A 15,565-nucleotide genomic window follows, 5' to 3' on the forward strand; every position below is an offset into this window, starting at 1 on the left:
ACGTTTTGAATTTTAATTTCAAAATTCAATGTCTAGAAATGTCAACACTCAATAATCTATTATCATATCCTTAAAATTAAATTTCATATGGAACATTAATTTGCTTTAATATTGATACAAGAGTTGTTTTATTAAGTGATATTTAAAAAAAAAAGATTATTACATTATGTCCACTGCTCTTGTTGTCTTAATTATTAATTAATGAAATTGATGATCAAAGTGCTTGTATTAATGCTAATTAATTTGGAACAATCAAACCTGATAATTTAAGCAAAGGCACAACAAAACAGGCACGAGGAACACACGTGCACTAAGTCAAAATGGAATTTTATTTTCAGAGAAATTAAAGGTGTGAATCATGTTGGTTAATTCAACATTGTTGGTTACCACTCCCACCTACCTCGTGCACATGCAATGCAAATGGCTTTATTACTTGGGGCCTAAGCCCAACCACGACAAAGCCTTTTTTAGGGTGGGGGTGTTGTTAATATCCACAATAATCAAGATAATACTAGAAGCATAGGTATTTTAGGATAAATTTACAATTTAGAATTTTCTTGACACTTTGAACTATGAACTATCGATTTCAACGAGGGTGGGCTCTCCATTTGCGATTACTCCAAAGGGTGAGTTTAGCAGGGGTTTTCAAACTTCCAAAGGAAAAACAAAAAGGAGGCTTTCATTCGTCAGAATCAAACTTGTCTTTAATGCTCTTTTATTTATTTAATTAAGGTAGATCTTTTATGATAGTTAGATTTAATAATTTGTATATTTATAGATTGCAAAATATTAAAATTTTTATATTCATATAATGTTTTATAAAAAAATTTCATATAATAATTTATGTTGATACTAAAATATAAAATCTACTTTTTTATTTTATTAAATTTATATATAATTATTACTATAATTTTAAATCATATCACTTTTATATTTTATTTTCGTATTGTATTTATATCGCGTTTTAAATTATCATATCTAATATTAACTACTTTCATTATAAGAACATACTCGGCCATTGATTGTACTCAGGAGCCTATACTGTCCTGGAAAGATCGCTTGATTTTGAACCATTCCAAAGCATTAACCAAACCGTATAATATAACTATAGTAGGCAAGAACAAAAAATTGGTTACTCTTAACTCTAATCACCTTTTAGATGATTTATATATATATATGCAATATAGCTAGACTGATTCATGCAGACACATTTGAAGGTGACATTTAGTAGATTTTGATTTTAAATCTTTGTATTTGCAATAATTTTTTTTAATCCACGTATAGCTATATTTTAGTGTGTGTGTCGATACTCAATAATATTAGTATCACTTTTTTTTTTTTTTTTTTTTGGAAAGGGCTTAAACAATTCAATATGTTTGTACAAGTAATATATATTTAGTGGTTTTTTCTCAAAATTTATAATTTTATATTTAAATTGAACTTTTTATTTATTGTTAATTGATTTTAAGTATGAGTATCAAGATTTTTTTTTTTAATTTGTTAAATAGTAGGCTTCTTTTATTTTCAGTATATGTGATAGGATCTGTTAATAAAGTATTATCTTACATTTAATGAATATTTAATTTTTTATAATCATATATTTAAATTAAATTCTTTCATTTATAATTAAATGATTTTAAATTGAATATTTAACGATATATATAGGATTAAAACGGTACTGTAACGCTGCAATACACGATACTTTTAGGTGCTTCGGATTCTTCAATGTTTTGGGGAATATTAATATATTCCATTAAATAAAGAAGATTGCAAATATAATCTAGTCTTAGTTCTTGGACATGGCAGTATTTTATTAGCGTGCTGGGCTTGACAACCGGCTTTTTTCTCGAAACTGCATGTGGCAAAAGATTGAGGAGCGAGGACGGGGAATTTCAACAATGGAGGATGCTTAATTTGAAACGCTAAAGACTGAAATTTGCCATCGAGATCAACAACATTAGCGTCTCTTCTTTCCAGGTACATGACAAATTTTATTTGTCCTCTCCTCTTGGACTCATTTACCTTTCATGTCTCTTATGTATTTTAAGAAATTACCCTCTTTATATTCAACATAATTTACTATTTTTTATTTTTGTTACACAACACCTTTTTGTACCCTGAAATGTTCGCACATTCCATGCACCACTCAAAATCATCGTTCTTCATTCATTTGGCTGATTGGTTTCTACCATGAAATAGAGCCATGTGTGGTCTCATTTTTTTTGTTTTTCTTAATTTATAAGTTACGATACATATACTTCAGCCCTGCTTTTTCTTAACTCTGATTACCTGAATATTGCTGCTTAAAGGGAGCAAAGCTACAGAATTGGCATCAGCTATTTGAATTTGACTTGAAATATTTAAAAAAAAAACCATGCATGAGGGCGAGAATGAGATTATCAAAAATGAAAGGGAAAAAATGATAAAGGGTAGATTGTAAATGATGTTTTTTGTCCTAATGGCTAATAGAGTACTTGGAATCTTGGATATTCAAACTAATCAGTGCAACATAGATTTCATCGATGCTAATGTCTTGCGGCAGGTGGTTCCCACAAAAACCAGATTCAGTTTGTTGGGTCAAAGTTAAATGTTCAAAATGTGTTTAATCGACCACATTTGCCGTGTAACGAACTAGATGCTAAAATCATCGTCTTTCATCTGTGGTCTATAGATAATGGGAACAAAATCTCGTATACAACTAGGCATGTAGCTAAAGATCCAAAAACACCTTCCTCACACTTTCTCTTATAACTCCAATACCAATTTAGTTTGGTAATTTGGCTACTACAAAACAATACTGATGCATCTTAGAACCTTGTTGTTTCCAATAGCTCTCATAGACCTTCACAACATTGTCTTTATAATGTTTGTCACCGTATTCTAATTTTTTTCCAAGAATTCTACCAACACCCTGGTCTTGGAGCTCACACTCTTCTCATGGCATAGGTTTCTTCTCTAACAAAGGTTGGTTATTTTTACAGGCCAGCATAAAGGGACAGTTTGCCGGCATTAATTGTGCATCAACAATCTGATACAAAGCTATGGCATGCACATCGATGGCTGTCCCTACCTCTCAGGCTGCCTCAACGGTGAAAGATGGATGCAAAGAAGAGATCATTGGCCTTCGCGGATCACTCTCTGGCATAAATCTTCATAAGAAAGTTGGCATTCAAAGGTCTTATTCGGATAACCACCTTTGTTACTCTATCAATCGGATACGCGCTGCATCAACAAAACCAACCCTGAAGACTAGCCGTTCTGTTGGGATTTTCCCGACGCTCCCGTTCCAAATATACAGTTCCATAATTCCAGACCCTATTAGATCATTTTTGTTTGATCCGGAGACAAGTAAGGATTTGATTATGGTGGACAAGGATGAGAATATTGATGAGAACTCCATGGAAAACAGTGACGAAGAGAAGGAAATAAAGAGAGCAAATTGGGTGAATAGGTTGCTGGAGATTCAAAGTCGATGGAAATATAGACAACTAGAAGAGGGTGTAGAAGGAGCTGGAATATATGATGAGAATGAAAACGATGATGGTGATTTTGATGGAGACGAAGGTGGCTGTGAAGTGAACTACAACTCTGAAGAAGAGGACGGTGAAAATGTGAAATATCACCGCGAATCTTTCTCGAAACTATTAGTAAAGGTTCCATGGTCTGACACCAAGCTATTTTCCCAACTGGCCTTCTTGTGCAACGTAGCTTATGTGATACCAGAGACTAAGGTATGCATCTCCCCTTTTTCTTTTTCACATTACATTTTACTCCAAATTCATCAAGTTTTTGCTGTTTAGAACTATTTTTTATTTTTGTGAGTAAATTCCATTATTAATGCTTTGATTCTAGCAATTCTATCATATGTCTAATCATCCAGTGTTCTGGAGTAGTCTTAAATCTTAGTTGTTAAACTTTAAAGCTTTATATTCCATCCACATCCTTTGTATCAGTAAATTTATAAAAATTAACAAACCAAATTAACTGATTTTTAATTCTTACACAAAGATTAATTTAATTCTAGTAATCTATATGCAGGGAAATGAATTAACAAAATATTATGGCCTAAAGTTTGTTACATCATCCCTAGAAAAGAAAGCAGAAGTGGCTAAAATCAAAGCAAAATTGGATCAGGACTCTACTCGTGTACCTGTTCTTGCACCTGAAACTACCAAATCTATGTCAGAGAAAGTTGAGGGTTCAGAGCAGCAACGTCCAATCCGCTTATCTGTTGTTTATGAGATTGCTGCTTCAGCTGCATGCTACGTTCAGTCACAGGCAAAGGGCCTTTTGTCCCCTGGCTCTGAGTCACATGAGGAGGATAGTGGCATGGATTCAAGTAGATGTGAAGACCAACCAGAAATGGAGGGGGAGGATTTGCCCCGAGTATATAACTCAGAGGTGGCTGCTTACATGGCAGCATCGGCAATGACCACTGTGGTTAGAGCTGGAAAGAAGGAAAAACAAGAGACAGCAAAGGACCTTCAGTCACTACACTCATCGCCTTGTGAATGGTTTGTTTGTGATGACTTAAACACATACACCCGCTCATTTGTAATTCAGGTAGTAGTTCAATTCTTTGTCATTCATTTCATTTTATGTTGATAGGCCAGCATTTACATTTACCAAGCAACAATTAATCTGATATAAACCACAGCTAATACACAAATCATCATATGCATATCCTACGCTGTTATAATTCAAGTCAGGCATTTTGTTCTAAGACCAAGTCACATGACAAAAGACCAAATGATTGAATCTTGACATCTTCTAGATTATTAGTTTATATTTGCACCTAGATCTAATTGAACTTGAGTTGCAGGGGTCAGAATCTCTAGCGTCATGGCAGGCAAACCTTTTCTTTGAGCCCACAAAATTTGAGGTAAGCTTAACTGTTTAAGTAAAAAGTATAAGAATTCTCTATGAGAAATCCTTAACCTAGTGTAATTTGTATTAAAACAGGATTTGGAGAGTTATTGTAAATTTCAACTATTAATTTTTTGTAGGGAACAGATGTGCTTGTTCATAGAGGAATTTATGAAGCTGCGAAGGGCATATACGAACAATTCATGCCAGAAATTATGGACCATCTGAAGAGGCATGGAGATCGTGCAAAGCTTCAATTTACTGGTCATTCCCTTGGGGGTAGTCTTGCTCTTTTAGTTAACTTGATGCTGTTAACTAGGAAGGTTGTAAAGCCTTCTGCTCTTCGACCAGTTGTCACCTTTGGCTCACCATTTGTGTTCTGCGGAGGGCAAAAGATACTAGATGAATTGGGGTTGGATGATAACCATGTTCATTGTGTGATGATGCACCGAGACATTGTCCCTAGAGCCTTCTCCTGCAAATATCCAAGCCATGTGGCTGTTCTCCTCAAGCGTTTGCCTGGTTCTCTCCGATCTCACCCCTGTCTGCTTAAAAATGTAAGTACTTGCTTGCGTTCTTATCGAAATAATGATCATCCAAAGTTGTAGCAAGTAGGAGAGCTAAACTTCCCTTGTAATCATGCAAAGCATATCCTTTCTAAAAAGTTTGAGCTTTCCTTTGCTAGCCTAACTCATTCATATTTTTTAATGCAGAAACTTTTGTACACTCCACTTGGCAAATTATTCATTCTCCAACCTAGTGAGAAGTCATCTCCTTCACACCCTCTAATGCCTCCAGGAAATGCTCTTTATGTTTTGGACAAGACACATTGTGGATACTCCGTGCAAGCACTTAAGGCCTTCCTTAATTGTCCCCATCCATTGGACACTCTCAGCGATCTTACAGCCTATGGCTCGGAAGGTACTATTTTAAGAGATCATGACTCCAGCAACTACTTGAAAGCAGTTAATGGTGTTCTAAGGCAACACAAAAAGAATAATGTCCTCCAAACGAGGATGGAGAGAAGCTTATTGTGGCCACTGCTTGTTTCACCATCTCCACACTCGTGGAGCCATGATCGAACTTTAGAGAGCAGCATGTTATCAAATAAAGAGATAATGACCAGTTTGTAACTCTGAAGCCTGCTTCTCTATGGTTTCTCCAAAGAAACACAGAAGATGTTAATAACATATAGCAGAGTTACCCCTTTTAATTTCGTTTTTACCATAATGTTGCGGCAAAACACAAAATCTTTGGTCCAAATCCATCATCTCCAACCTCCCTCCCCTAATTTTTCATGATATTGAAGAAAAAATAAATGAAAAAAAAAAAAGACATTGTACATTCACTGAACTTTCTTTTGCTCTGTCTCCAATTTATTCATCATTGACTAAGACTATTAAGTATTAATAAACTGTCAATGTTTTCGTTTCCAACCCAAAGCTTTCTTTTTGTTTTTTTTTATTTTATTTTAGTAGCAAGAATTTATTTCCAACCCAGCCGAAAAAGAATGCATCAATGCATCACTAACAACAGGGCACCGAAACTATGTGTGAAGGCCAGCAGAAAAGGGAAAAGCTATACCCAAATAATAAAGACAATATACAAACAAGCTCATCGACAAACTTATCAGTACTACAATTCTTGTTCTTTCCCCAGTGTAGTCGTTGTAATAGCATGCCAATGCTTGATGCAGGAGAAAAGTGTAGCAGATAAGTCAACATGTATAAACTAGATTTGGATAGATGAATATCTTAGTCGTAAGTCGTATTTATTCATACATTGTAGAAAAAAAATTAAAAACATTAATAAAATCGGAGAAATACAGCAAAGGATGCAGAAAAATAGAAAAATGGGGAGAAATTTTAAGTTTCTATGAAACTTTCTCATCACCGTTTATCGACACATGTTTGGCTTTTTTTATTATTATTTGAGCTTGAATCTACTAATAATGATGGAAAAATATATATATATTTTTTATAAATTTACTATATAGATATAAATAAATTTAGTTAGATGGATTCGAAAAGATGAATAGATAAGCACTTGGTTCGGGTATTACTTCTAGGCTGAACCCATTATTTTAGTATCTTAGCAGGCCTTACCTACCATATGCTATTGGGCCTAAATATTTCTTAGAAGGCCAGGCTAATTAAAGAAAATGCAGAAATTTTCATTTAAATATTTTCTTTTATTTTCAATTTTTTTTTTTTTTACTCTTCTCTTCTTCTCTTTCTCTCTGTCGCAGAGATTCTGTCATCCTGTTAAAAAAAAAAAACCTCAAATGCTCAAACTTCCTCGACGTCAAACAATTACTATAACTCTATCACGCATCCACAATCTCTTATTCTTGTAACCGAACGGCCCCCTTCTCTTCCACCCCCTTCTGTTTCCTTTCTCCAGCTCTTTACCCCCAAAACCTAAAGAAGTAGTATTCCTTTTGATCCTCGCTTTTTTCACCATTTCAAAATTTCTCCCCAATCTTTTTCCTTTTACATTTGCTATTTCGCCCTTCAGCCTCCCTTTTTTTGATTCGCCAACACTTTCCAATTTCCAGGATTGGTGCAGTTTCTATTTAGGGTTTTTGAAAATCTCTCGCCTCCATTGTTTCCCTTTTCTTTACCCTCTAGGGTTTCCGTCTCCCTTTTTCTCTGTTCCGGTTTCGGTTTTTTTATTTCTAGGATTTTTTTCGTCCTGATTTTTGTAGATTTCTTAATCAACTAGAAAGAAGGAAAAAACTTACATCTTTTTTCAATCATTTTACCTTGGAAATTTTAGTGGAATATGCCCTTCTTTCTAGCAGTATTTACTGCACTTGCCATTTTATTACTTGAGAAACGTTAATACAATCTAGGGTTGTTACCTGGTTAATTAAAAAAAAGAAGAAAACTAAAACTAATTTCAAAGTTTTCTTTTTTTTCAAGTCATATATTCACTGGGAAACCGTACATATTGAAAGATAATCCCTTTTTTTTTTGGGATTAGTTTTCTTTTTTTTTTTAATTTTGAAATTTATTGTCTTTGTTTTTAGTTGCTTTTGTGGCGGTTGGGAGGGTTAGGGGAGGAAAAGCAGTTTAGGATTGCATGGGAGAGCATGAAGGGTGGGCGGCGCAGCAGCCACCGAGCGGGCTATTGCCGAACGGTTTGTTACCGAACGAAGCTGCCTCGGTGATTCGGATACTTGACTCGGAGCGATGGATGAAGGCTGAGGAAAGAACCGCTGACCTCATTGCCTGCATTCAGCCCGATGCACCCTCGGAAGGTCGCCGTAATGCCGTGGCTGATTATGTCCAGCGCCTCATCTCCAAATGCTTCCCTTGTCAGGTCGAATCAAATGCCATTCCATTATAATTTGTTTTCTTAATGAATGAATGCTATTATATGAAGTTATATATGTTTAATTCTACATTTTTTTTATTTCTATGTTAAGGAAACGATTGAATGAATATATTTGACTAAAAATGTAAAGGATGGATAAGTGGCATTCATAACAAGTCTTGCAGAAGTTACAATCTTTACATTTCATGTTTGGGACGTTGAGTGGAGTTGCTTGCTTTTTGTTGACAGGTTTGTACTTTTGGGTCTGTGCCCCTCAAGACATATTTGCCTGATGGGGATATTGACTTAACGGCATTCAGTAAGAATCAAAATTTGAAGGATACGTGGGCTCATCAGGTTCGTGATATGCTGGAAAATGAAGAAAAAAATGAGAATGCTGAATTCCGAGTAAAAGAAGTTCAGTACATTCAGGCTGAGGTAAAGTCATAATGAGATTTTTTTTCTCTTTACAATTCCTATGGAATCTTTTTCAGGAAACTTGGGTTTTTCTTTTCTTCTTAGAATCTCTTGTTTACCATGCTGTCAATGTTTCAATTTTTTTCTTCACCATATTTCTTTGATTAAAATTTGGACAGTTGTGACACCTGCTACTTTGCTGGGGACTCCGTGTGTTCAGTGTTATTCTTCCTATTTTTCATATTATCTCTGGAAATGTCTTTTATAAAACAAGTTGTGGAATTCTTCCACACATTTGCTTAATATTGTTATCTTAATTCACTAATTCATTTTGATATGTTCTTTTCTTTCTCATACTTTTTCAGGTGAAGATAATTAAGTGTCTTGTGGAAAATATTGTAGTAGACATTTCATTTAATCAGCTAGGTGGATTATGTACCCTTTGTTTCCTTGAAGAGGTTAGTAATGTAAAGCCTGCCTCTGCATATCTGCATATTTATTTTTGGAATGATAGACCTTTTAGGAATTTGTGTAAGTTTTAATCTAACTTAACATCCATGTGTGTAGGTTGATCGTTTGATAAATCAGAATCATTTGTTCAAACGTAGCATCATATTGATAAAGGCTTGGTGTTATTATGAGAGCCGTATATTGGGTGCTCATCATGGACTTATCTCAACTTATGCCCTGGAAACCTTGGTTCTTTACATATTCCATGTTTTCAATAAGTCCTTTTCTGGACCACTTGAGGTGGCTATGTTTACCTTTCTATTTTTTATGCCTTTTGCATTTGTCTGTACATCAGTCTAATTTTTCTTCCTTTTTCATGCGTAGGTTCTGTATCACTTTCTTGAGTTCTTTAGCAAGTTCGATTGGGAAAATTTTTGTATTAGCCTCTGGGGTCCTGTTCCAATTAGTTCACTTCCAGACATAGCAGGTACTACAATTTCTGGAACATCTAATGCTAAGCTTTGAACAAGAACATTTTACTTACAGAATGTTTGCAGGTTTCTAGTCTGAATTACATTGTTTAAAATACTTTTTGCAGCGGAACCTCCTCGAAAAGATGATGGAGAGTTGTTACTTAGAAAATATTTTCTTGATGATTGTAGCTCAAGATATGCTGATTGCCAAGAAAATCAGGGCCAGCCCTTTGTTTCTAAACATTTCAATGTGATCGATCCTTTGCGTATAAATAACAACCTTGGACGTAGTGTTAGTAAAGGTAGTTACATTTATAACTATTTAGTGGTTATTTCTTGTACTTTTTGAGAGGTTTCTCTCCATTTTTGTGACTTCTTTTCTACCCTGTCTAGCAATGCTCTGTTTCCAGTACTATGGCTGCATGCTTTTGTTGCCTAAGTTTCTATCCTTGACATAACGATTTGATATATTAAGATGTCCTTTTTACCCATCTTGTCCCTATATGGACCTATGGAAAATCCTTTTGAAGATATATTGCAATGAAATTTTAAGAGAGTCACATGCTAAGAACTTTTGAAACTATTGAACTTAAATTGGTCAAAAGCAAGATGAAGAAACTGTTATTGGAGGGAAGAAAGGTGATAACAAACAATTAAAATCTTAGTTCTGTTTACTTCTGCAGAGTTCTTACACTTATTTGAAACTTGTATGATTAAGAGATCACATGCTAATAACTTCAGAAAATATTGAACTTAAAATGGTTGAAAGCAAGGTGAAGAGACTATTATTGGAAGTAAGAAGGGCGATAGTTAACAATTAGGATCTTAGTTTGTTTTACTTCTGTGCTGTTGTGGCATTTACTGGAAACTTATATGATTAAGCATGTCATGAATCAAAGATGGATATTATTAAAATTTCTACATGTACAACTATGTAAATCTTTTTCAAGGTTTTGATGCTTTTGGAATAGCTGTCAATTTTCTGGTTGGCTGTAGTGCTTCTAATAATAGGTTTTGTTGAGCATAAAATATTATACTATTCTCCAGGTAATTTCTTTAGGATACGCAGTGCATTTGCATTTGGGGCTAAAAAGTTGGCAAGATTACTTGACTGTCCCAAAGATGACCTCTATTATGAAGTAAATCAATTCTTTATGAATACATGGGCAAGGCATGGCAGTGGCCAACGTCCTGATGCACCAAGGAATGATCTGTGGCGCTTGAGATTGTCAAATTCAGAAAACACTCATGGATCTAAGAATGTCAGGAACAATTCAAGCAGCAAAGGAAATGATATTTCCTCAGGGCGTGAAACTCAAGCTGAAGGAGCTCAAGGATCATGTGATGTTTATTCACAGCATGTTAATTATACATTGGAAAGCACAACTAAGATTAGTGATGCATCTACTGTTTCTCATACTCAGAGCCAAAAGAATTATGGTAGCAGAAGCAACTCAAAGACCTCTGATCAGGTTCGACGGGATTCTAATTCCAACCAGAATGTTCATAATGGTACGAGTCAGAGAATTTCTAAAGCTGAGAACTTGGTGACTGATGTTCAAGGAAGATATCTTTTTGCAAGGACGCGTTCTAGTCCTGAGCTTACTGAAACATATGGGGAAGTTACTTCTCGAGGAAGGTGGAACAGAGTGTCAGAGAGTGGGAAAACCCGGATTGCTTCTATGAGTTCAGACAATAATGGGAGGAAGAATATGGAATCTGATATGGTGGCAAGCCATAACGTTAAATCTTCCGGTGATGATCTTCCATCCATTAGCCATGCTTCAACCCATCAAAGCATAGATGCTGCTGCTGCTAATCCAAACAGTCTTCTAAATAGTTCCCAAGATAATTTAGGCTTGGGAACTACGGGTCAGGACTTTTCTTCAATTCCAGGTACACAAGGAATGCATCAAGCGGAGCAAGATCTAGTGAACATGATAGCATCTTCTGCATGTCATGGCTTTAATGGTCAGGTTCCTGTTCCATTAAATTTAGCTGCAGGTCACTTACCTTTTCCTATCCAATCTCTATTAATGGGATACAATCAGAGAAATTTGGGTGGAATTGTTCCTTCGAATATTCAAATGTTTCCCCAAGGATTCGCCTCTTCTACTTTGGCCCATTATTTTTCTGGCATTGGATTAGCCTCAAATCCAGAGGATCTAATTGAACCCGGCAGCAAAAATTTTGATTCTCCAGAAATGAACCCAGGGGAAATGGAACATGAGTCATGGCATGAACAAGACAGGGGCTCTAATGGTGGTTTGGATTTTGATAATGGAAGTTTTGAAATGCTTCAGTCAGATGATAAGCAACTGTCAACTTCAGCTGGCTATAATTTTGTTCCTTCATCTAGGGTAGGCAGCTCTGGTAATTCTACTAAAGTCCAACAGAAGTTTACCAAAGAAACTCGAGGATCAACTAGGGAAGATCATGTAGATGTTTGCCAATATCAAGATAACAGAGGTAATGATGTTTACTTTGATGAAAAAACTGCAAGTTCTAGACCCTTGCCTGCTTCACATACTAGTTCACTCAGAAGTCAAACCTCATCAGAAAGTTCTTGGGAAGGGTCATTGGCAAAGGTCTCTAAGCCAGGTAAGGAGAAACGGGGTAGGAAAACAGCTGCTTCTGTTCTTCCTTCTGCTGCGGGTGGGAAAGGTAAGAGTGTATCTGAACATTCCTCTCAGGCAGATGACAATGGCAGAGACTGGAATCCACCATCAATAGTGGGCACTGAAGTGGCAGAAAGAACTACTGAACCTGAACCAGTTGGTTCTTTGCCCGTTCCATGGCATCAAATGCCTGGATTTGAGGCAGCTCAGACAAATGGCTCAGATCCACTGATACCCATTGCTCCATTCCTCTTTGGTCCTGGTTCAGGGCAAAGAATTATGGATAATTCTGGAGTTCCTCCTTTGGCCTTCACAATAACAGGGCCACCTGTTCCATTTTTATTGTGCCCTGTGTACAACATTCCAGCAGAAACAGGAACTACAGATGCATCAACAAGCCATTTTAGTTGGGATGAAGGTTTGGATAACAATGATTCTGGGCAAAATTTCGAATCATCTGAGGGGCTTAATCAGTCTGAGGTGTTAAATGCTTCTAATTCTATGAGAAAGGTTACATCTCTTGAGCCATCAGAGAATAAATCTGACATTCTTAATGGTGACATTGCTAGCCATTGGCAAAACTTGCAGTATGGACGGTTTTGCCAAAATTCACGGTATCCTCCACCTCTGGTTTATCCTTCACCTGTTATGGTGCCACCTGTCTATTTACAAGGTCATTTCCCATGGGATGGTCCTGGTAGACCTCTTTCATCAAATGTGAATATCTTCTCTCAACTTATGAATTATGGACCTGGTATTGTTCCTATTACTTCTCTCCAATCTGTTTCAAATAGACCTGTCAGTGTATACCAACGGTTTGTTGATGAAATGCCAAGACATCGCAGTGGTACTGGGACATACCTTCCAAACCCTGTAAGTTATAAATTGACAATCTGTAATGAATCATAATTATCATAAGGCTTTGCTCGGTAGAAAGGATAGAAAGGGGTGAGGATGGAAAACTTGTTAATCTTATAATTAAGCTACAAAGTAGAAAAGTGGCTATGAATTTTAACCATTAGATTTACTAGTTTTCCATCCTTTGAGATGCAATCATTTGAAATGAAATGTTATATTGGTCATAAGATACTGCATTAGTCTGTTTCATCAGTTTTTTGAAGTGATCTTAATGTTGCTTATCTCGCATTTCTGTGACACTTAACCTTAAGAACTAGCCTTCAATAATTTTTTATATATGAATTTTTTCTACTTCAGAAAGTTTCAATGAGAGAACGCCATTCTGCAAATTCAAGGAGGGGAAAATATAGTAATGATAGAAATGAGCACCATGGTGATAAAGGAGGGAACTGGAATGCCAATTCAAAGTCACGAGCTGCTGGGCGCAGCCATAGTCGCAATCAAAATGAAAAATCAAGGTTCACGAATGATCAATTGGAGCCTGTTGCTGGTGAGAGCAGAGCTGATAGGCCTTGGGGCTCTCACAGACATGATTCATTTACGTCATACCAGTATCATAATGGACCAGTCCGCTCAAACTCTTCACAGAGTAGTTCTGCCAGTGTACCCTATGGCATGTACCCAGTGCCAGCCATGAATCCCAGGGGGGTCTCGTCTAATGGACCTACCATTCCGTCGGTTGTCATGCTTTATCCCTATGATCATAATTCTGGTTATTGTTCCCCCAATGAACAGCTTGAGTTCGGCTCTCTTGGACCAGTGGGTTTCTCAGGATTGAATGAAGAATCACAGCTAAGTGATGGAAGCAGCTCAGGTGGGGTATTCGATGAGCAAAGGTTTCATGGCACCTCTGCTCAACAGTCTTCACCAGACCAGCCTTCTTCACCACACCTCCAAAGGTAATTTATCTTGTTTGTCTGTGATAATTTCTTTACAAGACTTAACGAAGGTGGTTTGCCTAAAAAGTACCTTGCATCTATACTGTTGTCCAGCTGCCTTTGCTTGGCATAGCAATAGATTTGATGGTGTAGTAATATCTATGGCTCAACTTAAATGAGCTGTCTGGAAATTGCTGCCTGCTCCCCACCTTTTCCCACCCTGATACAATCTACTGCTGCCACCCTCTTCCGGGCTGGTATTCTCATATATCTAGTGGGTTGTGTCTCAGTCATAAACCTCAAGTCCATCTATGATGGCCCAAGCAAATTTGTCAATCACCTTTTGGGGTGATGCGGTGTTAACTGCTGCCTATATACTCAATAGAATACTTTCCAAAACGGTTACATCTACCCCTTACGAATTATGGACTGGGAGAAAACCTAATCTCAGTAATTTGTGAACTTGGGGTTATGCTGCCTATGTAGATGAGATTGGTCATCCACAGGGCAAGCTAGGTTCTCCAAAAAGAGTATATTTGTAAGATACTCTGAGCATTCAAAGGGATATGTGTCAATAGGTGAACAGTCAAGTGGGAGTGTGACTGAATTTGAATCTTGAGATGCCACGTTTTTGGAAAGTGAATTTTCAAAGAGAGATAAGATAGATCAGGAAATATCTCTTTACGAGATTGAAGAAGCAAATGATTTGTTAGATCCAAATCAATTAATGCATGTTCTTGATTCTTATCCAAGTGTTACAAATGTGGCTACTAAATTGAATTTAAAATTGGATAATAATCCTCCCTTTTAAGTTTATGCCTTTAATATTTTGATTATATCCCTTCTTTTGTTTCAATGGGATTGTTTTATGATGCTCTCATTTATTTATCATTACAGGGGACTTTGATTTTATTACCAGATGAGCGGTCCAGAAGAATTACAATTGAAAGATGAGGATATTCCCCACCCCCCTTGCTTTTCCATAAGAGAAGAAATGATGGTGGGGGAACCTAAAATGAGAAAGCCTTCCTTTACCAGGCCATTTTGGTTCTCATATCACTCATGAAAGCAAGAACTGGATTTACTGAATCAGGTATGCTTAATGGTTTTCTAACAAGGTGGTCATCCATGCGTCTTGGCTTGTGCTTGTATGTACACTATAAATGATGAAAATCATTTTCGAAAGTGCTCTGTTTTTGAAGATATATCAGAGTAATGGTGAAGGGAACGCAGGACTCGGAGGTTAGAGTTTAAAAGTAGGATTTTCCTATACATTTGTAACTGAAATAGGAGCTCCTTAGGATTACAACTGAATTCTATGTATCCTTTTATAAACTTGCAATGAGTTTAGGATTTTCTTCCCCACAATGTAATAGGGTTTTCATTTTTTAGTTTATAATTTCAGTCCCTTGTTTACTTTCTTGTTGAAAGTAACCAGTGTATTAATAACATTTCCAATGCAAAAAATGAGTTGGATGATTAGAATTTACCATTTTTTAGAAACAGAAATGAGATGCATTCAAGGTTAAATAAGTGTCTTTTTTTTGTATTAATTTTTTTTAATTATTTGTAATATATTCGACAAGAGTATGATTCACCTACTAGTTAAATACAAAAATTCCATGAG

General features: G+C 36.2%; 2 protein-coding genes across 8 annotated transcripts; both read left to right on the forward strand.

Moving 5' to 3' along the window:
• Window positions 1–1,826: 1,826 nt before the first annotated feature.
• Window positions 1,827–6,302, forward strand: LOC111304828 (phospholipase A1 PLIP1, chloroplastic-like). Of its 5 annotated transcripts, none has more exons than XM_022901794.2 (6): window positions 1,827–1,977; window positions 2,982–3,731; window positions 4,039–4,563; window positions 4,823–4,882; window positions 5,007–5,423; window positions 5,580–6,302. In XM_022901794.2, exons 2-6 carry the CDS (start codon window positions 3,042–3,044, stop codon window positions 5,997–5,999), a joined length of 2,112 nt encoding a protein of 703 aa, XP_022757529.1. In that variant the 5' UTR covers window positions 1,827–1,977; window positions 2,982–3,041; the 3' UTR covers window positions 6,000–6,302. The 5 variants fall into 5 exon arrangements, with proteins under 5 accessions (XP_022757529.1, XP_089606818.1, XP_022757530.1 ...); XM_089750692.1 differs by having other exon boundaries at window positions 1,858–1,977; window positions 4,096–4,563; XM_022901793.2 differs by lacking the exon at window positions 1,827–1,977 and adding an exon at window positions 2,672–2,865.
• Window positions 6,303–7,107: 805 nt separating this feature from the next.
• On the forward strand, window positions 7,108–15,471 carry LOC111304829 (uncharacterized). 3 transcript variants are annotated; one of them, XM_022901797.2, is made up of 9 exons: window positions 7,108–8,190; window positions 8,434–8,622; window positions 8,967–9,059; window positions 9,169–9,351; window positions 9,436–9,538; window positions 9,650–9,826; window positions 10,572–13,015; window positions 13,358–13,959; window positions 14,836–15,471. In XM_022901797.2, the coding sequence occupies exons 1-9, from the start codon at window positions 7,951–7,953 to the stop codon at window positions 14,843–14,845; spliced, it is 4,041 nt and encodes a 1,346-aa protein (XP_022757532.1). In that variant the 5' UTR covers window positions 7,108–7,950; the 3' UTR covers window positions 14,846–15,471. The 3 variants fall into 3 exon arrangements, with proteins under 3 accessions (XP_022757532.1, XP_022757533.1, XP_022757535.1); XM_022901798.2 differs by lacking the exon at window positions 9,650–9,826; XM_022901800.2 differs by lacking the exons at window positions 8,967–9,059; window positions 9,169–9,351.
• Window positions 15,472–15,565: the final 94 nt, after the last annotated feature.

This window comes from Durio zibethinus, chromosome 21 (assembly GCF_047325235.1).
Source record: "Durio zibethinus cultivar Kanyao isolate XHJ-2024 chromosome 21, ASM4732523v1, whole genome shotgun sequence".
Lineage (NCBI taxonomy): Eukaryota > Viridiplantae > Streptophyta > Magnoliopsida > Malvales > Malvaceae > Durio > Durio zibethinus.

What these genes read in the sequence shown, in the direction of transcription:
- LOC111304828 (XM_022901794.2), top strand. Translation starts at nt 3,042, where the DNA reads ATGGCATGCACATCGATGGCTGTCCCTACCTCTCAGGCTGCCTCAACG. An exon ending in TTGAGCCCACAAAATTTGAG is followed by an intron (nt 4,883 to 5,006) that starts GTAAGCTTAACT and finishes AATTTTTTGTAG; the next exon opens with GGAACAGATGTGCTTGTTCA. An exon ending in ACCCCTGTCTGCTTAAAAAT is followed by an intron (nt 5,424 to 5,579) that starts GTAAGTACTTGC and finishes TTTTTAATGCAG; the next exon opens with AAACTTTTGTACACTCCACT.
- LOC111304829 (XM_022901797.2), top strand. Translation starts at nt 7,951, where the DNA reads ATGGGAGAGCATGAAGGGTGGGCGGCGCAGCAGCCACCGAGCGGGCTA. An exon ending in CCTTTTCTGGACCACTTGAG is followed by an intron (nt 9,352 to 9,435) that starts GTGGCTATGTTT and finishes TTTCATGCGTAG; the next exon opens with GTTCTGTATCACTTTCTTGA. An exon ending in GGACATACCTTCCAAACCCT is followed by an intron (nt 13,016 to 13,357) that starts GTAAGTTATAAA and finishes TTTCTACTTCAG; the next exon opens with AAAGTTTCAATGAGAGAACG.